The sequence below is a fragment of the Neomonachus schauinslandi genome, chromosome 7 (assembly GCF_002201575.2).
Source record: "Neomonachus schauinslandi chromosome 7, ASM220157v2, whole genome shotgun sequence".
Lineage (NCBI taxonomy): Eukaryota > Metazoa > Chordata > Mammalia > Carnivora > Phocidae > Neomonachus > Neomonachus schauinslandi.
Window position 1 is genome coordinate 139,830,533 of NC_058409.1, and position 27,999 is coordinate 139,858,531.

Sequence of the window (27,999 nt, forward strand, 5' to 3'; positions counted from 1 at the left end):
GCCCCATAACTCATCTTAGTTTTTAAGCGGGCACAGTGATCTAATAATGTTTTGAAGATCTTTAAAAAAACAATTTACAAACAAAATGGGTTTTATTTAATTAATTAATTTACTTACTTATTTTAAGATTTTATTTATTCATTTGAGACACAGAGATACAGAGAGAGAAAGAGAGAAAGCATGAGCAGGGAGGGAGGCAGAGGGAGAGGGAGAAGCAGGCTCCTTGCTGAGCCAGGAGCCCCATGCGGGGCTCGATCCTAGGACCCTGGGATCATGACCTGAGCCGAAGGCAGACGCTTAACCATCTGAGCCACCTAGGCGCCCCCAAAATGGGTTTTAGATTCTTAGTCTAGGTATAGTCAGGTTTCTCATGTTTAGGGACAGTAATATTAAAAGCTAATTTTTTCTTCTTTTTTTTTGTACTTGAATTTGAAAAGGATCATATAGTTTACTGCCACACGTTGGTTTTTGTACTCTTAACAGTTTAGGCTAATATCAGGAATTTTTTCATTTCCTGAGTAGACCAGATTTTAGGAAAAGAAGAAAAAAGACCTTTGTTATATAGCAGGAAACATTTTAGGTGGGCTGGGTTATCTTAGGTTATCTTATCTTAGGTTATCTTCAGGGTGGATAATCTGTATCTGAAACCGACCTTTTTGTAAGACAAAGACAGAATATGTTCGTTTACTTTTCAGTTTGGAATTTATTTATTTTCTATTCTTAATGAAAAAATAACTTTGGAGCATATTTCAAAGTTTATTTTTGAAGGAGAAGTTGAACTATACATCTAAATGCAGATAAAGACTTTTCTAACCTGATAAAAATACTGGGAAGAGAAATTGCTTTAAAAATCTAAAGTGAAATGAGGATTAAAATGGATGTACCAGAGGGTAGTGACATAAAATGTAGCTGGTGCATGAAAGCAACAAGTGAGATTTTTGTGTTAGTACCGATGTTAGAAGTTCAAAATGGTGACTGTGGAAGGGAAGCTCAGGCTCCTTGCATAGCTATCAAGGTCCTGTCCACCCCTCCCACCTCCTTGCCTGCCTTTCTTCTTTGATGTTCTCCAGATACAAGTCAGTTCAGACCACCTTAGGGCTTATAGAGCTTTTTTTCTGGAAAGTTCTGCCTCTGGATCATCACATGGTTATTCCTTCTTGGCTTCCAGATCTTCATTTAAATGACCCTCTCAATTAGGTTTTCCTTGATCTCTGTTCCTCTCAATCACTCTATGTCACATTGCTCATTTTATCATGGTGTGAAATTATCCTGTTCATTTATTTGTGCTTTACATAGATTCTGACCCCTCTCCCACACTGAGGATGGACATCCCCTGAGGGCAGGGACCTTTGTTTTTCCCGTTCCTTCCTGTGTCTTCAGAGTTCACTAGCGTATAATAGGTGTGCAATAAGTATCTGTCAAGTAAATGATTTAGTAGATCAAGTTTGATTAGTTGGTTTAAGGTCATGATTAATCAGTTTATTAACTTAATACTCTTAAGTGACCATTTGTATACATTGCACATAACATGATGGGCAGCATTATATGGATACAGTGTCTTCGTAGAACTAATTTTGTACTTAAACAGCAAGAAAGGGTAGGTTTTAATTAGTAAACTTGATTCAAGAAGTTACGCAGCTTATACACTTTTGTCTATTGAGAGATTCGAATTGATGTTTAAATGGAAATGACTTTGAAGAAGAGATGATGGAAGGAGGCTCAACTTTCTTCATAAAAATTATATGCCTCTGTCAACAGTGTGGGCACCTGAGTTTGGGAATAGCTTAGTACCTGGTTAAGAATGATCGTAGAGCATGATAGCTCATTATTCTGAGCAAACAAAACGTATATTGTTTTACGTATTATCATAGTATTCTCAAGGAGACGAGTTGCCTGGCTTGTACTTCTGTAGTCACAGACTGTGGCTTTGCAGGATAGGAGGAGGCAGTTAATTCTGGAGAGTCTTTAAACAGCAGATTGTGGTTTGATGTTTTATTTAAGACATGTGAGGCCTGGAAGATGCTTTTTCATCTTCAGATATTATAGGCTGTTTGGGTTCTGTTAGTGTTATTTATTTTCTGAGAAGACTTAAACTTTTCAATGAAAAATGTTTTAGTAAATTCTACTCTGGGCTTTTTTTTTTTTTTTAATTTTAGTTGTTGTTAGTAAGAAATTTTTAGAGAAAACATCTCTCCTACTTTTCAGATGTGGTTTATTTTCTATTTTTCTTTAGGAATACGTAAAACCTCGTGAAAATGCTTTCTAAATGATTTCTTTGAATGCACTAGGCAACATTATATTGCCTCTGATAAGCATTAAGCAAAGTGAATAATTAAAGAAATAAGGCTCCTTTTAAGTTGATTTTTGGGGAATGATTATACAGTTCTACATTTAAAGGTCATATTTAATTAAGTAATGCAAGAATATTGAAATATTGTCTTACTTCTTTCATAACATTTCAGAGTATGGTTGCTACCATAAAGAAAAAGGAATATAATTTCTTAGACCAGCGGAAAATGGATTTTGACCAAGATTATGAAGAGTTCTGCAAGCAGACTAATGACCTTCATGTAAGTCATATAATAAAATTCCTGTTGACAGTTGTGTGTTTATTTTTTCCAATCTGTATAATGCTGCTAATCATTAACCATTCAGAAGGGAGAGGCATCTTCATCACAGAGGTGACCGATCACAACCTCAGCCTGCATTTTGTGATTTCACATTAATAACTGAAGGCTCTTTTTCATGGTTTAAAGGGTCATAAATATAGCTTTGGATAATGATCTGTAATCACAGACTTCTGCACGTCTTGTATCTTCTTAGAAAATTAATTTTCTTCTTCTGTTGAAATGTGGGGTTATTAGAATTTAGAAATTCGTTTCCATTTGTTTGTTACTTTATAGCAATGATTCTGACCAACTGTCTGGTAGTTGCAAAGGCAGGGTTGCAGCTGGCCTGAGAAGCAGTGGTACCAGAACCCACTCAGCACTTGGGTCCTTCTTGGTCTGCAGCCTCTTCCTCTTTTTCCTTCTGCCCCCAGCCCCCCACCCCTTCTCACGGAAGACCAGCCTTCTTGACTTCCAGTCCATGTGGGCAATGAATGACCATTAGCAACTTCTGAGAACATATATCAGGACCAGCCCCAGCTTCAAATCCCTCGGAAAGGGTTGGGTTGGCCAATTCTAGTGGAGTGTCTAGGCCTGGACCTGTCACCTGTGGGTTATGTGGTAAGAGTAGGGGGGTTGGGACCTCTTGGAGTCGGGGGGAGATTGGGAATGTTTGTCATTAGAGGAGGAGGATCAAGGAGGGTAAAGGGGAGATGACTCCATAGTTGTCTACCATAGCTCGTATTCAAACTTCTTTTCATCCTAGTGAAGTGCTAAGTATACACCTTTCTGCTTATAAAAGGAAAATGGCCATTCTGTTACTTCTTTTCCAAAATTTTTGGTTTGAAGTCAATTTCTACACTTGAAGGAAAAAGAGCTCTGAGGGGGCGGGTTCAGAGGTAAAAGGAATCATAATAGAATGAGCTAATTCTATATGTTAGGTACTGTCCTAAGCACTTTATGGGTGTTAACTGCTTAATAATCACAATAATCCTATAAGGTGGGTGCTGTTATTACCCTCACTTGCAGAGGAAGAACAAGGCACAGTTTTTTTTTTTTTGTTGTTGTTGTTGTTTTTTTAAGATTTTTATTATTTATTTGAGTGAGAGAGACAGAGATAGAGAGAGCACAAGCAGGGAGGAGAGGGTGAAGCAGGCTTCCCACTGGGCAGGGAGCCTGACGTGACTCGATCCCAGGACCTAGGGGTCATGATCTGAGCCGAAGGCAGATACTTAACCAACTGAGCCACCCAAGTGCCCCAGGGGCAGTGGATCTTGATCTCTTTTTGGAAATCGATGGGCAGTGGCAGTCCTGATTCTCTGTGCTTCCCAACAGTTTTGGATCACATGGTATTTCAGTAGCTTGTAGGTAGATGGTGAACACCTTTAGGGCAGGAATTGTCTTCATTCCTATTTCCGTCTCCAGGGCACCTTACATAATTGGAGAGCAAAGAATGCCAAATTAATGTGTGAGTCATGAATTAATAACAACTAGATTTACTGCAATTAAATAATCATTTACTGTACATCAGTTAAACATTGTGCTTTTATGCTGTGGGTTATAAATACAGAAGTAAATCCTGTAGATTTGCCCTCAGAGCTCACAGTCAGACAGAGGCAGACGTGTGATACGATTAAAATATACATATATGTTAGAATAAGGGGTACATCATTTAAATAAGGGCAAATAGTGGCTAAATAGGGCGAATAGTGGCTAAAATGACCAACTGTAACAGTATAATATTCTGATCTTGTACCTGGAAGTGAGGATTCAAAGATAAAAGGACATATTCCAAAGAAGTCCTAAGGAAGCTTACAGGGAGGACAAGCTATAACACAGGATATTGTAATTGCAGCAGCTGGTGAGGGTAGGATGTGACCCTAGGAGAACACCCCTGCCCTCTGCTTGGCTGAAATTAGTAAAGGCTTCAGAGCGGAGGCTGCACCTCATGCTAGAACAATATGTTGTCCAAGTACATGGATGGGGGACATGAGAGGAGTGGGGTGACCTTTTCAAGACTGTGCCCACTTTGTATAATACCAAGAATATAATTTTATAAATGCCCTACAGCCTGGTTTTAAGGCATTAGTTGTAGATGCTAGTTCCTATTCTCACTAATCTTTTTTTTTTTTTTTTTTTTAATTCAACACTATTGTTTATCTCCTCTTACACCTCAAACATGGTCTACTTGTCTCTTTGGTTGGATGACCAATTTTCCTTTGACTTCTTTGTTGCTTTCTCCATTCTCTCATTCTTTTTTTTTTTTTTTTTAAGATTTATTCATTTATTTGAGAGAGAGAGAGACACAAGCTGGGGGGAGGGGCAGAGAGAGAGGGAGAGAGAGAGAGAGAAGCAGACTCCCCACTGAGTGTGGGGCCCAACGCAGGGCTTGATCTCATGACCCCAAGATCACGACCTGAGCCAAACTCAAGAGTACAATGCTTAACCAACTGAGCCACACAGGTGCCCCTCTTTTTTTTTTTTTTTTAAAGATTTTTATTTTTAGGTAATCTCTACACCCAATGTGGGGCTCGAACTCACAACCCCGAGATCAAGAGTCACACGCTCCACTGACTGAGCCAGCCAGGTGCCCTTCCATTCTCTTTTTCTTAACCAGCCCCTTTCTCCTTTAAATTACTCATCCACTCTCATGAATTCGGCCCTTGTCTCTATAAGATCAGGGTGAAAATACTGACCTTTCCACAGCTCTGGTTGGAGTTGAGGGCAGAGGGGATGAACCTTGGAGATAAGGGATGGAGGGAACTGTGGTGTCTCCAAGATAAAGACTGGAGGGCATGGGGGTGGTGGTGGTAGGGGTACATGAGTGGTTTGTATCAGGGCTGTGTCCAGCGCTCCACAGCCCGGGGGATCAAAGCCTGGAATCCTATCCAGGTTGAGGGTTCCTGCTGGTGCTAACTGGTCAAAGAGAGGGAGTGCCTTGGAACCAGGTGAGTGTTGGAAGTCTAGAAGCATACTGACTCCAGCAGGCAGATAAGGCAGTATTTAGTAAAGTATGAGCTGTTGAGATGTCAAGCTGAGAGAAGAAAAAACTGAGTAGGGTCCGAGAGCCCAGAACTAATAAGAGGACTAGTATGAAGATTCCATGGCTAGACTCCACAAGACTGTAAGAATGGGCCTAAGGATGAGGGAACAGAAGATGAATCCAAGGTCTTAGATGTTCATACAGAGCTTAGCACAGGGTTTGTGAAGCCACAGTGTAGAAGAGGAAGGAAAACCAGGTACAAGTGTTAGAGTTCAATAAGTTGCTGCTGTCTGAAGTTCGAGGGAGGGACTGGAAGCATTGCAAATGTTGTAATTGTGCACACTTTATACACAATTTTTTTTTTTTTCTGTGAATGTAGTGACAACATTTGAGTGTTTATTTAGGTAGGCTAACTGTACTGTTCTTTTTTTTTAAAGATTTTTATTTATTTATTTGAGAGAGAGAGAATGAGAGACAGCACGAGAGGGAAGGGTATCAGAGGGAGAAGCAGACCCCCGCCGAGCAGGGAGCCCGATGCAGGACTCGATCCCGGGACTCCAGGATCACGACCTGAGCCGAAGGCAGTCGCTTAACCAACTGAGCCACCCAGGCGCCCTAACTGTACTGTTCTTTGGTGCATTTCTCAATCTTAGGATGTGGTCTTTGCAGAAGAAATAGCATCAATCAATATATCTATATTTTTATATATAAAGGGTATTCATAATATAGTTTCAGTGGGAGTAGTGAGAAGTATTGAGAGCAAGAATATATTGTCATAGGTATAGTGATCCTTCAACTTTGGGGTTCTGCTGAATGGGGCAGGGAGCATTCCTACTTCCCCCCGGTTGCAATGTCTCTTCAAATGTTGAGTGTTTCCGTTGGTGTCCTGGATATTTCCAACTGGTTGTCTTGCCAAATTACTTGTGTACCATCAAGGTCATCTTGGTACTAATTCTCACTGCATATGCAACCAGCTTCCTGGTTTTATCCCTACATAAGTTAATGACTCCTTTAGAATTGCAGAGGCTCAAAACTTCTGTCTGGTAAAATTGACAAAAAAAAAAAAAAAAAAGGATTGATTGGAACTTTATCTTGAAGCAAGAGACAGAAAACAATGAAATAATTTTTCTGTCTTTAACTCAATTTAGATTTTAACGACAACTGTACTAAATCTTAACAGTGAACAAAGAAGAAATCACGTGCTTCATTTTTTGGTGCGATTTTTATTTTTTTTGGACAAAATTGTACAATGGTATAAGATGTGTGATGTTCTCAGGACAACCTTAATGAGAATCATTTTGGAAAATAGATTTGAGGGCTTTATGAAAGAGGTACTTCTTAAAACTTTGATATTTAAGTCATTCCTTTTGAAATTCTCAGGAGTTATTTACTAATTTATTTTTCTGTAGTGGACTTATGGCCCTGGGCTATGGACGTGTTTATATAGAGTGGCTTTGCCTTCCTTCTGATGGGGCCCCAGTGGTTTTGCCATTCCAGACTAGCTGTTATATTAATTTCTTAGGTTAGACCATTCTAGCTCATGCATAGTCTAAACTCAGAACCCCCCTCTAAGTATGGCACAGACATAGGATGAGTACTTGTGAAGGGTACCTGTTCCACAGAGCTGAAAATAGTTGCTGCATGGCCCTTTATAGAGGAGGTGTGGGATCATGATGGCCTGTTTCATCCATTCATGGCTCTGGGCAGTTGGCAAGCCCCCTTGCTGCTTTCCCCACCTTGTGGACAGAATCACTGCTTGGGCTGGCTTTCTGCAGGGATCTGTTGAGAGGGTTAGGACCCCTCAGCTTCTCTACCCACACTGTGATAAAACCCCAGTGCTAACCCCCAGGCCCTGTATCTGACCCAAATCCATGGATCCTGCCATGGTGCCAATTCCCTTGACTGCTCTGGCTTTCAAGTCTCTCTTTGTTCTGGCTTCTGGGCATTTATCTTTCAAGCTCAGGTGAATATTAAATTTTCTGTTATATTTTGTCCTGTGCTGTATGTGTTCATAGAGAGTGGGGAGCTCTTTTGTCTTGCTGCTCAAGAGGACTTTTTTCTCAATAATATTGTAATAATTTATGGTGACCGATGGTGACTACACTTATGTGAGCACTGAGTGCTGAGTAATGTGCAGAATTGTCAAATCAACGTGTTGTACCTGAAACTAACATGATGTTGTGTGTCAATTGCATTTTGATAAAAAATGCATACTCTAAAATTTTTTTAAAAAGTAGGACATTTCTCAATGCAAATTCACTGTTTACAATCAGACTTTATTCTATTTTAGAATGAGTTGCAGAAGTTCATGGATGTTACATTTGAAAAGATTCAAAACACAAATCAAGCTCTAAGTATGTTAAAGAAATTTGAAAGGTAAAAAACAATAGAATTTGAAGCAAATTCTATTCTATTTTCTAAAACTGGGGTCATATGAGCATAGTTTAGCTTATTTTATTATTATTAATTATTTTTTTCATATTCTAATGGAAAGAAAATCCTTTCTTGTCATTCAGCATAACAAAGTCTCAGTTTTTAAGTTCTTCAGATGATTAAGAATTTGTTTTATTTCCTGTTAGATTTGAAGTAACTTGTGACTGCCTTTCATATTAATGTTTAAGTAACTTGAAAAAATTCTTACCAGATTAATGGTTTTACCTAGATTTTAAGGATTGATACTATTTTTTTTTTTTTAAGTAAACTCTGTGCCCAACATGGGACTTGAACTCATGACTCTGAAATCAAGAGTCACATGCTCTACTGACTGAGCCAGCCAGGCACCCCAATCCTATTTTTTAAAAGCACTTTATAGTGATATAATGGATAGATTGATACTACTTTGATTTTGTAAAAATGCCAAACACCTCATTCTTTTCCATTACCGTATGTTTTTTAAAGGTTTTATTTATTTATTATTTGAGAGAGAAAGAGAGAGTGAACAGGGGGAGGAACAGAGGGAGAGAGACAAGCAGACTCCATACTCAGTGTGGAGCCTGACGCAGGGCTTGATCTGAGGTCATTACCTGAGCCAAAACCCAGAGTCGGACACTTCACCGACTGAGCTACCCAGGTGCCCCTCCATTACCATATGCTTTAAAATAAACCTTAATAAAGGAGATTGCTAGATATCTTCTCATTAATTCAAACCATTTGCTTTTTTAAAAAATCAGATTGAACATACCTAATCTTGGTATTGATGACAAATATCGGCGTGTTCTTGAGAACTATGGGGCTGACATTGATACGATCTCTAAGCTGTATACAAAGCAGAAATGCGATCCTCCTTTGGCTCGAGATCAGCCTCCCATCGCCGGGAAGATTCTGTGGGCCCGTCAGCTCTTCCACAGGATTCAGCAACCAATGCAGCTTTTCCAGCAGCACCCAACTGTGCTCCAGACGGCTGAAGCCAAGCCCGTGATTCGCAGTTACAACAGAGTAGCCAAGGTACTCCTGGAGTTTGAGGTTCTCTACCACAGGGCATGGCTTCAACAGGTGAGTCTCTACATGTGTGCTCCTCAAAGACGTCTACATTGTCAAATCAGTGGGAAACCCTCTGCTAGCCCAGGGCAGTTTTATTCCTGTAGAAAGTTGGATTTGTGGGTATTTCCTAAGGCAGGTTTAGTTGAATGTAGATAATCAAAGAGTACAATATGTCCATGAAGAAAAATAATGATTAATTTTGAAAAAAAAATTATAAGCCAGGTAACAGAAACTCATTTTTATTTAATTTACAGACTCCTAAGGGAGAAAGAAGATCCTGTTTATTGGTTGTTTTACCTAGTTGATTAGGATTTCTGACTTATTTTCTATCCATTAAGTTCTGTAATGGGTCAGTAAATACTAGTATGTCTCTGTTAAGCAAAGTCTTAAATTTTCTTTGGTTATACTAGGTTCGTCAAATTGTATTTCATACCCTACCAACACTTGTATCTCTCTGTAGATTGGCAGGAAGTGTCTCAGGGGATAAAATTCAGGCTGACAAAGCTACTTTGGTGTCTCATTCTCCTGGTTCAGCTTTTGGTGACTGAGCCAATAACAGAGATGTCCCCATAGGGGTATTCATTGTTTTCCTAGATAACTGAAAACTGAGTTTAGTAGATTTTATGAAACTTTTGTTAGGAAAAATAACGGAATAGGCATGAAGGTACCTCGGAGCTAAACGGCTTTTGAGAAGCCCCCACTCTTGCACTCTTGTCTACTTATCTGTCGGGTGTGAGAGAGTCACAACCCAGACGTTTTGTCAGACTGACTGCATAGCTTCACTTGAAGCTTGAAGGCCCTTTTCTGAAAGTGACCTTAGAAGAAGAGTGTTGTCTTTAATTTGAGAAGCTCGAATCCATGTGAGAATACTTCCTGGTCAGCGTTCCCAGAAATGCTGAGCTAGATACCCTGTGTAGGCATTGAACTTTCCAATAGTAAAAATGTTGATCTCTTCACACAGGTTGAAGAAATTCACATAGGACTTGGGGCATCTTTATTGGTAAAGGCTCCACGCACAGGGGAATTGTTTGTAAACTTTGATCCTCAGATATTAACCTTATTTAGAGAAACAGAGTGCATGATGCAGATGGGTCTAGAAGTTTCACCATTTGCAGCTGCCCTGTTCCAGAAACGGGATGTATACAAAAAGAACTTCAGTAACATGAAGGTATGGTACTTTAATTTTTTTCCTCCTTTCTGGCTAGCCCCAGTTAGTATTAAAAAAAATCTGGTGGTGTGTCACTGTTGAGGGGTAGTAAGTGCCCAGGATGACTGAAATGGAGACTGAGAGGGAATGAGACTCTAGGGTCAGCAAGGGCCTGCTCATCACCGATCTCATAGACCCAGGGTATAAGTTTGAATGCACCAGGAAGCCATTGTAGGAATTGAAGCAGGAGAAAAAGGCATGATGCTTTTTATAATAAAAATTGTTCTTATTGCTAGGTAGAGAATAGATTTTAGGGGGACAAGAGTGTCAGTGTGAAGGCAGCGTGCAGGCTGTTGTATTGGTTCAGGTTGCAGATGAGTGTGGCTTAAAATAGGGTGGCAGCTGAGTGGTAGATCAGTGGATTAGAGAATAATGTCAATAGCAGGTTATGAGGGAACTCGAGGATGATTCCTTTGTTTTTGGTGTGAGCGACGCAATAGATTTACTAAAGTAGGGCGATTATGTATTACTGTGTAGGTCATTTTTCTGTATAACTTTTGCTCAGTAACATGCAGTGGCCCAGAATGAAAGTTCCATTTACGGAGATGGCAAAGACTGGATCTACTATATTTTGGAAGACAGGAGGGAATCAGTAATTTCCATAAGATGATTTTTAGAGTTTGAAATGGAGGTGTTATTCATGCAGATAGATATGTTAAGTCTGGAGTTGAGTGGAGAAGTCAAAGTGGAAGGCATAGTTTTGAGAGTTTTAAAAATATAGTTGGTATTTAGGGGCACCTGGCTGGCTCAGTCAGAAGAGCATGCAACTTTTTTTTTTTTTTTTTTAAGATTATTTATTTGAGAGAGAGCGAGAGAGAGAGTGCATGAAAGGGGGAAGGGGCTGAGGGAGAGAATATCTAAGCAGCCTCCCTCTGAGCACAGAGCCTAACGTGGGGCCCGATCCCATGACCCATGAGATCAGGACCTGAGCTGAAACCAAGAGTTGGATGCTCAACTGACTGAGCCACCCAGGCACCCCATGAGCATGCAACTCTTGATCTTGGGGTCATGAGTTTGAGCCCCACATTGGGCATAGAGATTACTAAAAAAAAATAAACTTGAAATATAGTTGGTTTTTAAAGTCATTGTCCTGGGTGAGATGTCCAAGGAAGAGAATAAAGATAAAGAAGAGTAGAGGGCCTAGGCTAAACTCTGGTTGTCCCAGTATTAACAGGTCTGATAGAGGAGGATGAGTATGCAAATAAAATTAAGGATTGGTCATTGAGGTGGGAAGAAAGGGTTAGAAAATCCTCATGCGGGAGGGAATGATCATCAGTGACGAATGCGTCTTGTGCAAGGTGAGTGCAGAGATGCAGCCATGGTATTTGACAAGTGGAAAACCTCATTACAGTTTTATACTGCCTAACCTCATAGGATGAGGCCAGTGAGGCCATGCCTTTGCATAATGCTTTACATTTTAACCATTCATTATTCCATGTGATCTTATCCATAGCCATGTTAGGTAACTGGGATAGAATATTATTATATTATCTTATGACAAAACCATGGTTCAGAGAAGTTAAATGACTTAGCCAAGTTTTCATATCTAGTAAATGGCAGAAGTAGCACCTGAACCCAGACTTGTAGTCTACTGTTTTCCACTCCTTCATGTTATATTAAAAAGCTAATATTGTCAATGGACTGACATTCCTCAAATGTGGGCCCATCAAATACTGGTCAGCATGTTGAGATTCCCTTTAGACTTTTCTTGCCTGTTAGGAAAACCACTTAGTCAATTTACATATTTGCAAAGAAACTAGTATTTTTTACTAAGAAATAATATTTATCAGAATATAAAGTTGCTAATAATAATTTTGTCCACAGAATTATTATTTCAGTTATCTATTGCAGGTTAACAACCAACCTCAAAATGTAGTGGCTTAAAACAATCATTTCCTTATATTTCATGATTTCATGGATAAAGAGTTTAAGCAAGCCTTGGCTAGGTGATTTTTCTGTTCCGTGTGGCATTGACTAAGATTATTTAGTTCAGCTGGCAGGTGTTGGATCTGGAAGGTCCAAAGTGACCTCATTCTCGTGTCTGGTTCTTTGATGAGTATAGCACAAAGTTTCACTCAGTTGGGATTAAGGACTGGAGCATCTATGTGTGGTCTTTCAGGATGGAGGCCTCAGAGTAGTAGAATTTCTTATGTGGTTAATTCAGGGTCCTAAGAGAGGACATTGCAGTAAACACAGAGGAAGCTGCATGGCTTTTAGGACAGTCTCACAGGTCTTAGCATCACTTCTGTTGTAATCAGTTGGGCTCCATAAGTCCACCCAGATGCAAGGAGAGAGGACATGTATCCTACACCGTGAGGGAAGGAGGATCAAAGAATGTTTTAAAATGTTAAAATGTCATATAAATGACAATTCAAGGAAGTAAATTGTCATCTGGTTGACATTTATTGTATCTTTGAGGTTGAAAGAGTGAAAGATCCCCACCCAACACGAGTGGCTGGTAGGAACAGATCTTTCGGAGGGTTTGGGGGACTACCTCCGACGTTGCAGAGTTATTGTGCTGAATATTTAACAGAGCTCTCTGGCTCCCACAGATACACCAAGGTAGCTGAGGGATTGTTTTCTTCAACTTTTCCTTGGAATGGAGGTCAAAAAGAAATGAGCCTGCCTAGACTAACAATTACGAGTATAGATTCTAAAGCCGATTTGATCTGGATACAAACCATTATCTTTGCGCAAATTATTTTACCCTTCTAAGCCTCAGTTTATCATCTATAAAATGAATAATATCTCATGGGGTTAAAAAGGATAAAAGGGGAGAAGTAAAATGATTTGCTTCCCAGATAGAGTAAGTGATGGACATTGAGAAAAGATAAGCCGTGGATAAATGCTTCAGCAAATGTGTAAGTAGCTGCTCATAGAACCACACAATGTAGACTTTTCCAAAGTGGCTTTCATGGAAATTGAAAGAATATAGAGAAATTGTGGAAAAGTATTATATGAAGAAAGGATTATGTGGCCCGTTTGGGAAATGTTGGGTTTAACAAAATTCAGAAAATTTCATTGGGCTTCTTACTTTGTTCTTACAGTTTTCTCAGAATCGTTAATATTAATTGTGATTGTCCAAGAGGGGAGATAGTGTATACAGTGTTTTTCAAACTTACCCATCCATGGACCGTTTTTCTTTTCTTTTCTTTCTTTCTTTTTTTTTTTTAAATAGAATCTCTTAGGGCTAGTAATCCAAGGAAAACACTTGGGTAAACATTGATCTAATGACAAAGTAATATCAACATGCATATTACAAACATGAACTTAAAAACAGTTGTATTTGAGAAGTGTGTTCAAGTTACCTTCTTACAATTAATTATTATTAATACTAACATTACCAAAAAAGATAGGCTGGAAGTGCTTTTAGTCTTATTTAAAATGGTAACATATGAACAAAGGACCGACACAGTTCAATATTATACAACAGGTAAATTTCAGTGTAGGAACAGAATCCATGAGTTTCTAATCACAAATGCTCCTGATAACAACTAATTAATAAATTAGGGAAATATTGATTGACCATCTCCTATGTGCCCGGTACTGTTTCAGGTGCGTTGAACAAAGTGGACAAAATTCTTGTTCTTATAGAAACTCTTGTCCTTATATTCTAGTTGGGTAATACAGCAAATAACCCATGAACCTTAAAAATAGGTAAGTTACATAGTCTATTAGACAGTGATAGGCATATGGAAAAAATAGAGCAGGGCAAAGAGGATAGTGTGTAGGTAGTTTTTGATGATGGTTTACAAACTTAAATAGGTATTTGGGATAGGCCTAATTGAGAGGATGGCATTTGAGTAATTATTTGAAGGGGATGCAAAGTCCCTGAGGCTAGCGACCAGCAAGGAAGACAGTAGGGCAGGACTGGGTAAGGGATGAGAAGAATGATTACAGAAGAGATCAGAGAGGTAATGGGGACCAGCCTGGGTAGAACTTTGCAGACTCACATAAGAACTTGTAGGGGGAGATGAACCATGAGAGACTATGGACTCCGGGAAACAAACTGAGGGTTTTAGAGAGGAGGCAGTGGGGGGATGGGTTAGCCTGGTGATGGGTATTAAGGAGGGCACATATTGCACGGAGCACTGGGTGTTATATGCAAACAATGAATCATGGAACACTACATCAAAAACTAATGATGTACTGTATGGTGACTAACATAATAAAAAAAAATAAAAATAAAAATATTTTCCTGCAAAAAAAAAAAGAACTTGTAGCTCTAAATGAGATGGGAAGGCATGCAGCCATGTAAGCAATGGGGTTAATAGTCTGATTTACATTTTGAAAGGATGCCTCTTGCTGCAAAATTGAGCATAGACCGTAGGGATCATTAGTGGAAGCAGGGAGACAATGGTAGACCATTACAATAATTTGGAGGAGAGTCAGCGATGGTTGGAATGGTGCATATGGTAAGCAGGTCAGATACAGATCTCTTGAATATGGAGCAAACAAGATATCCTGATGGATTGTCTGTGGATGTGAAAGACAGGAGCCACCGTAGGATGGGATGGAGAATGCTGGGGGCAGAGAAGGTTTTGGGGAAGAACAAACTTTCAGTTTTGGACATGCTAAGTTTGAAATGTCTTTTATGTATTCAGTTGGAGATACTAAACAGGCTTTCACCATATATGAGTCTAGACTTTAGGAGTGAGATCTGGGCTGAGATGTGAACTTGGTTTTCTTTGGCATATGCATGATACCTAAAGCTGTGACACTTACATTGATGCTGGTTCCTGACTTCTTATATGCTTTGGGCCTTACATCAAAACTTGGCCTATGATTTCAGCAATGGGCTGAGGCAGACTTCGGGTGACCCTGGCACTTTGGGTGATGAGTATGGTCCATCAGAAGTGCCCAGAGAATCAGGCAGTGCATGGTGCCAGCATACAAAGTTGAATGAATGAGCCTTGTGATGCATAGGCTAAGGCACTGGTAACGTGGTTTAGAAAACTCACTTGACCTTAGAACTTTTCTCCCCTTTTGGACTGGGGAAGGGGTGAGAAACTCCTACTCTTAAGTTCTTTTTTTTCTCTTCTTCAGCTGTATTTTATTGGATTAGGAATTTATGTTTATGGAGAGATTGCTCATCTTCTATTCTTGTTTTGTTTTGGCCACTTACCTGCCAGGCTGCTATTGGAGGCCTATATAGCTGGACCCTAAATAAAAGCCATCCTTTGGATTAAAAAAACAAGATATTAAAAGTGTGATATTAATCGATCATTTGACCTCCATTTCATTGCAGATGATGCTGGCTGAATATCAGAGAGTGAAGTCAAAAATGCCTCCCACCATAGAGCCACTGATGGCCCCTCATTTGGCTAAAGTGGACGAAGCTCTTCAACCGGGCCTGGCTGCACTAAGCTGGACCTCACTGAACATTGAGATATACTTAAAAAACACTTTTGCAAAGATCAGTAAGACTGTCTGAATGGTTATTATTTCTCATTTTGTAAGGCTGAGTTCTTAACGTCTAACTGTATAATTTCTTCCAGATACTGTGATATAAATAATGCAATGGGAGTGTTATTCTTAAGCTGTTCTCTAGGGAATTTTACCAAAAGCCACGAATTCGTTAATTTCCTGGAAACTAGATATATTCACTATTTAATTTTATCCCCAGAGATAAACTACATTTAAAAATTATACTTATTGGGGCGCCTGGGTGGCTCAGTCGTTAAGCGTCTGCCTTCGGCTCAGGTCATGATCCCAGCGTCCTGGGATCGAGTCCCACATCGGGCTTCCTGCTCTGCAGGAAGCCTGCTTCTCCCTCTCCCACTCCCCCTGCGTGTGTTCCTGCTCTCGCTATGTCTCTGTCAAAAAAATAAAATTAAAAAAAAAAAAAGATAAAAAAAAATTATACTTATTGTTGGACACTAGACTTTAAATAAGATGGTCAATTTAAAGTTGGAAAACTGTGATCCAGAGATGCTGAGTGACTTCTAATGTGATAGAGATGTAAGCAGAAAGGATGAGTTTAGAACCCAGTTCCCTTGCCTCTAAACCAATAGTCTTTCCAAAATACATCTCCCTGGGAACTAAAACAGGAGGAAATAGGCTAACATTCTAGAAGGAGGTATTTATGAATGGCATAAAAACTTCATGGTGAGAGTTTTCACTACCAAATTGGAACAGGCTACCAAGGTAGACTTTAGTACTACTCTTCCTAGAGAATATTAGCATTAGAATGTTTACACTTGGATGTTTTATTATTACATTAGTTGGAGACAGGAGTTAGTTTCTAAAGAAGTTCTCCTTAGTTCTCTAATTCTGTTTTCTTTTTGTGATTTAAGTGAAAGATCTAAGATGGATGTCAGAAGTCCAAAATGACTCTTAGGGAATTAAAAATCAAGGTATCAGCAGAGGTAGTTCCTTCTGGTAGCTCTGGGGGAGAATCCTTTCCAGAGGCCATTCTACATCCTTTGGGCTCATGGTCCCTCCATCCTCAAAGCTAGCAACATAGTATTCTCAAATCTCTTTCTCTCTGTTTCTTTGCTTTCATGGGCACGTTGTCCTCTGTCTGACTCTGACTCTCCTACCTCCCTCTTACAAGGACCCTTATGGCTATACTGGCCCCACCTAGTGTAGATAATTCCCACCTAGATAATTTAGCACAGTCTCTACATCTCAAGTTCCTTAACTTGATCACATTTGCAAAGTCCCCTTTGCCATATCTGGTAGCATTTGAAGGGGATTAGGATGTGGACATCTTGGAGATGGGGGGCCTGGGTCATAGATGTCCTTGAAGAAGCTTTCAAGAATCAGAAACAGTGAAGAATTATATTGAGCATGCATGCTCACAGAAAAGTGTTGGCTCTCTTTTAGTAGGAAATAAACTTACCAGGCAGAACTTTTTGGTATCTTGGTATTAGCTTAGAAATGATTGAAAACTTTTAGGGCCTTATTCTTTAGGAAGCAAAGGTATTTATTTAAGGGAGTGTTTTATGTCTTTGATACATCATGAGTATATAACATGGACTTCTCTGTATTCAATTTTAACTTCATTCCCCGGACAAAAGTGATATCAGAAAAAAAGAGAATTCACTCTATGGTATCTGTTGAAACTGTATTATCCCTTAGATGGAGCTTTATTAACCATCATTCCTACTTTTGATGTAAAAGTGTTGATTTCCTCTAGAACTGACCTTTCTGTCCATGGAAACTTAGTGCTCAATACTACTTCAGCATAATTCTAAAAAATGTACCTTATGATAGTAACAGTAAAAGAAAAATCGAGGGAATTTCACTTCAATAATATCTGTAGGGGAGCCTGGCTGGCTCAGTCGGTAGAGCAGGTGACTCTTGGTCTTGGGGTTGTTAAGTTCGAGCCCCATGTTGGTTTGGAGATTACTTAAAAATAAAATCTTAAAAAAGAATATCTGCAGGATACCTCCTGTAGAATAGGCTGTTCTCTAGGGAATTTTACCAAAATACATGAATTCGTTAATTTCCTGGAAACTAGATATATTCACTATTTAATTTTATCCCCAGAGATAAACTACATTTAAAAATTATACTTACTGTTGGACACTAGACTTTAAATAAGTAGGAAGCAAGGATGACAAAGAGGATGACAAAGGGGAATTCCAGAAGAAGGAAAGACATGACAAGTAGATGAGTAGGCAGTATGGTACACATACATGGCCATGGAAGGAAGCTCAGGGGGTCAGTGCCTGCGCAGGACGAGGGGGCTGCTGGAAATATGTGCAGGTTCCCAGGAAGCGTCCTGGGGGCGCTGCATTCGAGCCAGCTCTTCAAGTCTGAGTCACAGTGAGGCCGGTGGAGAGAGCGAGAGTGGGAAGCTGGTTAGAGGAAGGACAGTGTGCAGAAACCAAGTGAGAAATAGCCATCTGGATCGACTTTAATCCTGATTTCAGCACTGCAGTTTAGTCATGTGCGTTTTTAAAAAAGATTTATTTATTTAGTTTAGAGAGGGAGAGTGCATGAGAGCAGGGGGGAGGGGCAGAGGGAGAGGGAGAGAGAGAATCTCAAGCAGAGCCTGGTGTGGGGCTTGATCTCATGACCGTAAGATCACCACCTGAGCTGAAACCAAGAGTCGGAGGCTTAACCAACTGCCACTCAGTCCCCCTAGTTGTGTGCTTTTTTTTTTTTTTTTTGAAACAAAATGCTTAATCTCTTTTATTCACTTTTCTTTTTTCCAAAGAGGACCTTGAGTTGCTGCTTGACAGAGTCAACGATCTGATGGAGTTCCGCATCGATGCCGTTCTGGAAGAAATGAGCAGCACGCCGCTTTGCCAGCTCCCTGAGGAGGAGCCGCTTACCTGCGCAGACTTCCTCCAAATGACAAAGGTTATTAGGAAATCGATGTGTTTATTAATTTTTTTTTTTGAGAGAGCGAGAGGTGGGGGAGGGGCAGAGGGAGAGAGAACCTTGAGCAGGCTGCACGCCCAGCGCGGAGCCGTGACCCCAGCCAAAATCAAGAGTCGGAAGCTTAACCAACTGAGCCACCTCTCCCTCTCCCTCTGCCCCTCCCCCCTGCTCTCATGCACTTTAAAAGGCGAAAGATTTATACGATCTGAAGAGAAACCAGAGTATTCTCATGCACTTTATTAAAATAATTAATAAAGGGTGTTTTTTGAAGCATAAATTACATTTTTTTTTTTCCTGTCTGTGATTGGTCTGTGATTGATGTGATCAATTGCAGAGACTTCCGACAGTAATTTGAAACTGAAGAGGAACGTATCCAAGGAATCACCTAGACATGAAGAACAGGTCATTTCTTTTCAGATCAGTAGGAGGGAAATTGCCATGGGACACATTTCTCATTTTTTCCATATTTTTTGAAGAATTAAGCTATTTTGTTGAAAAGTTTCCAGTAAGCTAGTGCTAATTAACAAAACATTTGTTTTCAATAGCTGTGGGACAGAATTTCTTCTTTAAACATTTCTGGAGAGCACCGCTTCCCAAACTGGTGTTCTGTGGTACATGGTCCCGGAGCCACTGGAGGAAACCAGGAAAGCTGGGTCTGTGTTCAAACTGCTCAGGGTAAAGGCTGGTTCCTCCTTTCCCCTTGCAGAGTCTTTACACATTTACATGTTAAAATAAAGGCCGTCAGAAGGTCTCTTGGAAAAGAGCCCATTTGGCTTCCTTTGACCCATTTTTCTCAAACTTCTTTTGCAAAAGGAATACTTTCTTCCCTATGCTGGGATTAAGATCCTAGAAACAGTGCTCCCTCCATGAAGCAGCCTTTTGGGAATGTCATTTTAGCATCATCATTTGCAGTGTTCCTGGTTGGCATCCTGAGTGTAAGAATTCATCAGGGTTGATTTTAATATGGTATGTCAGCAGTCCCCAAGACCATCTCCACTTGAAGGATGATTTATGGGAATGGTAGATTAAGATTTAAGATAACATTTAATCTTAGATTTAATCTTTAAGATAATCTTTAAGATAACGTTTAATCTTAAGATATAAGATTTGTAAGAAGGACTCCTGGAACTCAGCATCTGGTTGCACTGAGGACTGAGATTTACTACTGGGACGTAGTAAAGATACTCAGACCCTAAGGGAGAAGAGGCGGGAGTTTGGAGGAATGCATGTGTAGGCTTCCTTATGCTCTCTCCCTCTCATGAGGGGTCACACAGAGCTCACTCTCTTCCCAGCAACAAAAATGCAGCAACGTGTTTGCAACATTTCTGTCCAGGGAAGCCCATGGGAAACTCAGTGCTTGAGGTTTTTAATGGGTCTGGCCACACACATAGGACCCCCTGCCTAGCATGGACCCAAATTCCAGATACCCAGAAGGAAGACAGGTTTGCAGCATTAGCCACACTGTTTACACAGGCTGTGTAGGCAGAGTGAACCAGTCTTATCGGCTGGGGAGCTGTGGGAACCTTCCTGACATTCAGGCCCCCAGACACCAGCCAGAGACCAACCTGGCATGCACAATTGCAGTCTCAGGCCTGTCCTGTTAACCCTTTCCTGTATATGCGGTTATCTTTGGTATACATTAAATTACTGTTAGATAATCAAAATTAAATGTCTACATTTTAGAAATTCCTGTTTCCTCCTTTATTCAGACTCACGAACTGTGTCTAGACCCCAAATTCCCCCAGGCCCCCTGCTCATTTGTCATGATCTTGCCCTCTGGGCAAATCACTTGGCTCCATGGTTTTAATATTACCCCTCTTCTTAGGATTATTTTATAAAAATGTTTCTTTTAAATGTAAGCTCAAGTTTTAGAATATTTTTAAAAATGAAAAAAATAGTATTTTTACCAGTTAGACTGCCATTGTTATAATTTTTGTGTATTGCCTACTTATATGCCTTTTAATAAGGTTGCGAGTGGTGTTTTTCTCTCCCATTTAACATTTTTTCAAGAAATATTTTTCATGTTGTTATGTGGCTTTCATGGTCACCTTTTTAATTATGCCTTCAGAATATTTTATTGAGTTTATGTACCTTAATTTACTTACTCGTTCCTTGTTGCTGGACATTTGGATGGTTCCCAAATTTGCCAAGAGCTGCAATGAATATATTTATATGTATCATGTTTTTCCCCTCTAGGAGTATTTCCTTCTTCAAAGTAAAATCATTGCATCAAAGGATGTGGCTTCATTTAATAGCTCTTAATATTTGTAGCCAAATTGCTTTTCAAAAGGATGGCACTAACTTACAATGCCATCAGCAATGTGACAGTACCAATTTCACTATCTTCCAACAGGTGCTGTTTTATCGTAATTGTAATAAATTATAATAAAGATTTTATAATGAGGTATATAATAAAACAAATTTATTATAAATAAAATATAATAAATTTATTGTAATTTATAATCAGAAATTCTAATTTATTAATTTTCATTTAAGTAGCAAAATCATAGAACCTAATTTTAATTTGCCTTTTGATTACCAAAATCAGTGATTACTGATTAAGTGAATGTTTTCCCTTGAATTTGTTTACCTTTTATAATTCATTTATTCTTCAACAATTTTTCTGGTGCTTCTATGCAAACCACTGCTTGGGGATACAGCTGTGAGCAAAACAGATGAAATCCCTGCCTTCATGGAGCCCTTTTCAAGTGCAGGATACAGAAGAACAAACAAACAAAAAAGCCAATAAATCAACAACAAGTTAGGTGGTGATAAGCTCACTGGAGAAAAATTAAAAGGGTAATGAAGAAAAGGAGTATCTGACAGAGAGTTGTGATTTATGTTGATGGACAGGGATGACTTCTGTGATTACATTTGAGCAGAGGAAGTGAAGGAGCAAGCCATGTGAATAACTTTGGGGAAGAGAATTCCAGGCAAAAGGAACAGTAAGTGCAAAGGCCCTGAGGCAGAAATTTGTTATGGTAGTTTGATGAAAAGGAAGATGTTGCACTGAAGTTTATCTAGTATGTTCTTATGCTGAGGGGGAAGGAGAAAGGGAATTGCTAGTAAGCATAGTATCTGGGGAAGCAGGGGAATCTGTGATTTAGAACTCAGGTTACATCCCTTAAGGCCTTCTTAAACAGAAGGGAGAATACTGCATTCACTGAAAAAGGAGGAAAAGGGGTTAATGATGGAGGCCACTTTGTCTTCTGGGTGAGGGCATGCGGTCAGAGAGTTGAGTGAGTCCCTGTGTCATTTGCTTTGTGCTATAGAAATCAAGGTCATTAGCTGAATATGTGGAAGAGGATGGTGTAAAGATTTGAGGACACAAGGATCTGAGGATACAGCTGTTATGAGCACATTAGAAGAGTCTCAAGATGAGTAATGGTGGGGCTTGGAAAGGGACTGGAGACTGTGCCCAACCAACAGAGTCTATTATTGCATGGGCTTATTGTCCAACCAGGTGGTAAATCACTGACTGCCTATATCATCTGTTTCTCTCTCCATCCATCCATCCATCCATCCATCCATCCATCCATTATCTGTCTGTCTCTACAGAATTGAACCCAGTGCCCCAATCATATTAGTTTATATTTGTTAAATCTCATTCTTAAGAAACGTGGAATCTCATGAGAGGGGAGAGGAATCTCTGAAATGAATTAGGGGCTGACTCTGGCTTGTTTCCAAAGGTGAGGAGGAGAGAAGGAAGGCTGGCTAGAGCAGATTGATGTGAGATAAAGGATACTTCATGGAAAGAGAGTCTCCTGGGAAACTTTCAGAGGTATTCTCCCCCCACTGTTGGAGAAATAAGTGTAATTTCGGTCTGCCTGTGCTGCTCCAGTTGGTTCCCTATCTTTAATGAGTTCTTTTACGGATGCTTGGCCCTGGTTCGTGTGAGGGTGTGGCCAAGCATCGTTGGAGGCCAAAATCCCCATCTAGACGCTGAATCTATGGCATTACTACTATTACTGATGAGGTCTCAAGAGCTAGACAAACAAATATGAACTGTGTTAATTGTTTTTTTTTTTTTTTGATAGGACCTTTGTATAAAAGGTGCTCAGATACTAAATTTTAAAAGCTCATTAGTGGAGGAAGCAGTGAATGAGCTAATAAATATGCTGCTGGATGTGGAAGTTCTATCCAAAGAAGAAAGTGACAAAGTGTCTAATATGAATAGTGCTGATTCAAAAAACAAAAGTTCGGGTAAGAGATGGAGTCATGGAAGGGTCTTATTTTTCTAGGACATTACTGAAAACTAAAATTTCATTTCTACATAGTGATTGGTTTCACACTTCTGTAAAAACTCTCCCAATTTTATAAGGACATTTATAAATCTGAAATTATGATTCTGAGCATATTGTCATTTATCCCATTATTTTTTGTTAAACTGTATATGCATGTACCTTATCAGTAGAGTAGGATGGATGATGGGTTGGAATTCCCACTGGAATTCCCTGCCTATACTAAAGCAAACCTTTTGTAGGACAGATGAGGACACTGAGAGGCAGGGAAGGAAAGTGATTCTCCCAAGGCTTTATGGCTATTGATGGAAGAGAGAGCATTAGAACCTAGGTCCCTGAGGTCTGGTCTTGCCTTTATAGCCGTAGCTCCTGTCTCTCCTCCTATTTCCTCACACCAAGGAGGAGAGGACTCCGTCGGCCCACCCGGTGCCCCAATTTCTTCTTCCTATTCTTTGATGGACTCGCTTTCTGGGAAATCTGACGTTTAAGTATTATTCAACTTGCATGTAATTATCTTAATTTTCTTCTCTTTAATTGCAGTAGATGGTTCTCTCTTTCTCCATCTCTCTCAATCTTCTCATCTTGTAACAGCAAAGAGAGAAGAAGGAAAGTCTGACACCTTGACATCATCCCTTAAGGCCCCGGCAGGCCTCCTGCCTTTGGCAACTATCCTGAGAAAGAAGAAGGAGACTGAGGTGTTAGAGGAGGAAGCCTGTGGGTTGCTGTCCTATTTCAACCACCAAAACATGGATGCGCTTCTGAAAGTTACAAGGAACACACTAGAGGCCATCCGCAGGCGTATTCATTCCTCCAACACGACGAACTTCCGGGGTAATAATTCCACACAGTTTACCTACTGGCAGCCCAGCCATGATTGCTGCTTGTGTGTGTATTCCTGTTATTTTTAAATAATTTTAAAAATCCACCATTTATTGAGAGCTTCCTTGTAAGTTTATACTTTATGAACTTTGATTATCCTAACAGTTCTATGAAGTAGATCTTATTAGTCCATACTCTCCAAAGCAGAACATTTCTTTACTATTTTTATGTCAATTTAGTACTTTCCAGCCAGTTTGTTCATTCTTAATACAATCATCTTCTCTTCAGCACAATTCAGAAATGGGTGTTGCATTTCCCAGATGAGCCACAAAAATCCATCAAATCTAGAGACATTTTGAAACTAAATTTTATATTAAAAATGAAAATACATTATTAATTAAAATTGCAAAATGATAGGGTAATAAACCCGATTAATTTTGAATATTGGCATTTAAGGGGAAGCATCTCTAATACTTAATTAAAAGCAGAAAATAAAAGTGGATACATTGAAGGAAGTTTTGACTGGCAGCATGGAACAGAGTGATAGGGCTTTTATTTAACACAGGGATATTATTAGAATTTATCAAGCATTGGTTGATATGCTGAATATTAAATCACATGTCTTTCCCAACTGTATATATTACAGGTATTTCCAACTATGTAAAGTTACACACACACACACACATCCACATTTATGTATTTATGCCTTAAAGCGATACTTACACCTCTATGCAACTTTAAAAGCCCCTTGGATATAAATGATGAGTTATACTTTATCTCTTCTCCATTCTTTAACTGCTCCCAGTTTGAATTATACACACTGTGGTAGAAAAGGCATATGTTTTATGTGAAATTCCAAACTGGTTATTTGTTTCTGACTTTGGCTAATTCTGACAGCTCTTCTTGTTCTTCATGCCTCGCTTCCTTATTCTACATTTAACTAATTTATTAGCTTGCTGGTGTGTGGACAGCATCATTTTCAGTATTTTAGATCACAGTTCACATTATTAAGCCAGATTCCACATAGTGGGTGGCCTTTTATGGAGTAGATTATATCAGCAGAAAATGTGTTAGGTTCCACTGAACTGTTACATTGAGCAAAACGAGTTACTTCGTAGTTTTCATTCATCCCCCAAATATTTGTCTGATAATGTAGTTCCTATGTATTGTTCTAGGTGCTTTAATTTTCCTGGCTTAAAAGGAAATAAACTCCATTTTAAATTAAAAAAAAAATAGTAAGGCTTCCCTCTTTTGTGTTAACTCAGACAGTAAGAGTACATCTAGGCTGAAGCAGAACAGCCTGCCCATTTTCCGGGCCGACATCACTCTGGCCATTCCCAACATCACCATGGTCCCTGCCCTGGAGGACATACAACAGACGCTGAACAAAGCCGTGGAGTGCATCGTCAGTGTCACCAAGGGGGTTCGACTGTGGAGCAGTGAGCTGCTGTCCAAGGTGGGTGTGGGATGAGGGCATCATTTTATATGGAAGCTGCTTTTATGGATGGGACTGAGCTGAAAAATATCCTTTTACTTTGTAGAAAAAGCTGCAGGAGAGAAAAATGGCTGCTTTGCAGAATAACGAAGACAGTGATTCTGATGTTGAAATGGGAGAAAACGAATCTCAAGGTGAATGTTCCTTTGGTTCTTTTGAACCATTCATTGAAAACCAGCATTGAGGGAGCTCAAATGGATTTTTTTTCCCTCCATGCAAGTCTTAAATCAGTGTTGATTGGAATATTAATCTAGCCAATTTTAAGTTGATATCCTATAAAAATCCATGTATTTTAAGGACTCTGTTATAAATCATGTATCTTTAGTGTATATGTCACAGATGGGGCTGCCTCCGTGATTTCTCAAATCAATAACTTAGTCTTCTATCTTAAGAAAATTACCTTCAAGTTTACTGATTTTTTTCCCTAGAGACTGAAATCTGTTGAGCTCCTCTCGTGAATTCCATTTATGTTCTCCACCTCAGAATTTGCAGTCAGCTCTTGTATTTCTGTCTCATTACTGGTATTCTCTATTTTGTGAGGCATGATCCTTACACTTTCCTTTAATTCTTTCAATTGGGTTTTCAGTCATTCTCTGAACATTTTATAACAGCTGATGTGAATTTTGTTTAGTAATTCCAGTAGTTGGGTTTTCTCATGTATAGTTTCTATGGACTGCTATTGTTGCTATGTGTGGACACTGCTTTTCTGTATCTTTGCATGGCTTACCATTTTTATTTTTGTTGAAAACTTGATCTTTATTTATTTATAAGATTTTATTTATGAGAGAGAGAGAGAGAGAGTGCGCGCACGAGCAGGGAAGAGAGGCAGAGGGAGAGGGAGAAGCAGACTCCCTGCTGAGCATGGAGTCCAATGGGGCTCGATCCCAGGACCCTGAGATCACGACCTGAGTGGAAGTCAGATGCTTAACCTACCAAGCCACCTAGGTGCCCCCAAAACTTGATATTTTAATGTGGCAGCTCTGAAAATCTGCTTGTCTTCACCCCCGAGCACCACTCCCCGCCCCCGCCAAGAGTCTGTTGTTGTTACTGTTTGTTTCATTATTGACTCTACTGACCTTCCTGGACTCATTCTGTAGAATTAGTCTTTCCTGTGGTGTGTACTACTGTAGTCTCTGGTTGGTTAGTTTGAAGGTCAGCTAATGATTGCACAGAGATTCCTTAATCCTTTCAACCGCTAAGTCTTACACCTTTTGCCTAGGAATGGTATGGATGCTAGAGCACCGTGAAAACTCAGAAATTTTCAGTACCGCCTTAGCTTTTATTTACTTGATTTTGCAAGGCCCAACTAAAAGATTGGGGCATTTTAGTTCTTTCCTGGGCATGTGGATAGCTCTGTGCAGATGCATGACTTTCTAGAGCCCCAGGGGATAGGTCAGGGCTTTACAATGCCCTCTGTGGATCTTCATTCCCCAGATGTTTAATTTTTTTGGTCAACCTCTTCTTTGCCTCAACTAATATCATTGTCTCAGTGATCCGTGAAGTTAATTGTTGCTGATTGTTTTTTTAACAAGTGCCTTAGTGATAGGGATTTTTTTTTTCCCCCTTAGTGAGTTCTGAATCAGGTCAAGTAACAATAAACTCTGAATGGGGCTTTTCCAGAGAATCTCTTGATGGGTCAAAGAGTGACAATTCTCTGGGGCTCCTTGCAGAGCTTCCAGTGCAGTTTGGGCCCTCTGGTGACTGCTAGGCTGCGGCTGTGTTTCTCAAGGCTACCACATCCCCAGTGAGGGGGCAGCAGGCTATGGAAGTTAAAACATCTCAGAACTCACTACTGTTACCACGATTTTAGCATTTTTTTCTTGACTAAAGGAGCACCACTTGGCTTGTTGCCCGCTTTGGTTAATGTCCAGAGTCCTGAAAAAATTGACAAATGTTCCCCATTTTCAGTTGCTTTTGCAAAGAAGCCGTCTGTCAGAGGTCCTTCCTTTACAGAAATGTCTTCCTTTCAGAAATCCCCTCATCGTTTTAAAGCATGTTCCCTATGCTTTTGATATAAACTTTTCTCCCTCTCGCTCTCTCTTTTTTTTTTTTTGCTTTTAGATACCTTTGAGATAGCATCTGTAAACTTACCCATTCCTGTACAAACCAGGAACTATTATAAGAATGTGTCCGACAACAAAGAGATTGTGAAATTAGTCTCTGTGCTTAGCACGATCATCCACTCCACCAAAAAGGTATGCCAAGAGGACTTGTGGTCAGAGCCCTGTGTTTTACCATGTGTACCTATGTGAGGTTGAAGGTCTCAAGCTTGTCCTACATGTAGCCTGGGCCTTAACCACTGTGCCTTTCGGGATGGGGTGGGGGAGCTATGCAACCTGACACGTGCTCAGCAAATGTTTGTTTAACTAAAGGTTTTTCTTCCTAGATTGCAAGGTGAAAAAGAACGATTATTCCTGTGTTTCATATTGTGTTCTGTCTAATGCTGTAAACCTATGTATTTACTTAGTTAGTACTAATAGACCTAATCATTAAAAAATTTGATATGTTTCAAAGCAAACTGGTGTTGCAATTCACTTTCAGAGAATCAGTGATACCAATACTGACTAGTATCATTTGAAACATAGTAAGATTTATAGTCAGTTTTTCATATTTGTGTAGTCAGGTAAACCTCATAAACTATCAGCTGGAAATGTATGTGTTTTGCCACGTGGAAATAAGATAAGGAGAACAGAGCAAATTGTAGTGTTATCGGTAAAAACTTATACTCGACACGGGTATAAATTCAGTTTAACTTTTCTTCCAACCTGCTCTTCTCTCAGCTTCCCTTTTTTTTTTTTTTGTTCAGGGGAATCAGTTCTTGTCAGAAAGATTCA

General features: G+C 39.6%; 1 protein-coding gene across 1 annotated transcript in view; it reads left to right on the plus strand.

Annotated features, from left to right (window-relative positions):
* Positions 1 to 27,999, plus strand: part of DNAH5 (dynein axonemal heavy chain 5) — a 211,461-nt gene that overhangs the window by 20,369 nt on the left and 163,093 nt on the right. Inside the window, exons 12-22 of the mRNA XM_044916686.1 lie at positions 2,463 to 2,570; positions 7,880 to 7,965; positions 8,760 to 9,081; positions 10,031 to 10,237; positions 15,525 to 15,696; positions 18,444 to 18,589; positions 22,648 to 22,813; positions 23,443 to 23,682; positions 24,936 to 25,126; positions 25,212 to 25,299; positions 27,227 to 27,360. Coding sequence (XP_044772621.1) covers positions 2,463 to 2,570; positions 7,880 to 7,965; positions 8,760 to 9,081; positions 10,031 to 10,237; positions 15,525 to 15,696; positions 18,444 to 18,589; positions 22,648 to 22,813; positions 23,443 to 23,682; positions 24,936 to 25,126; positions 25,212 to 25,299; positions 27,227 to 27,360 — 1,860 coding nt within the window. The remainder of the gene's footprint in view (positions 1 to 2,462; positions 2,571 to 7,879; positions 7,966 to 8,759; positions 9,082 to 10,030; positions 10,238 to 15,524; positions 15,697 to 18,443; positions 18,590 to 22,647; positions 22,814 to 23,442; positions 23,683 to 24,935; positions 25,127 to 25,211; positions 25,300 to 27,226; positions 27,361 to 27,999) is intronic.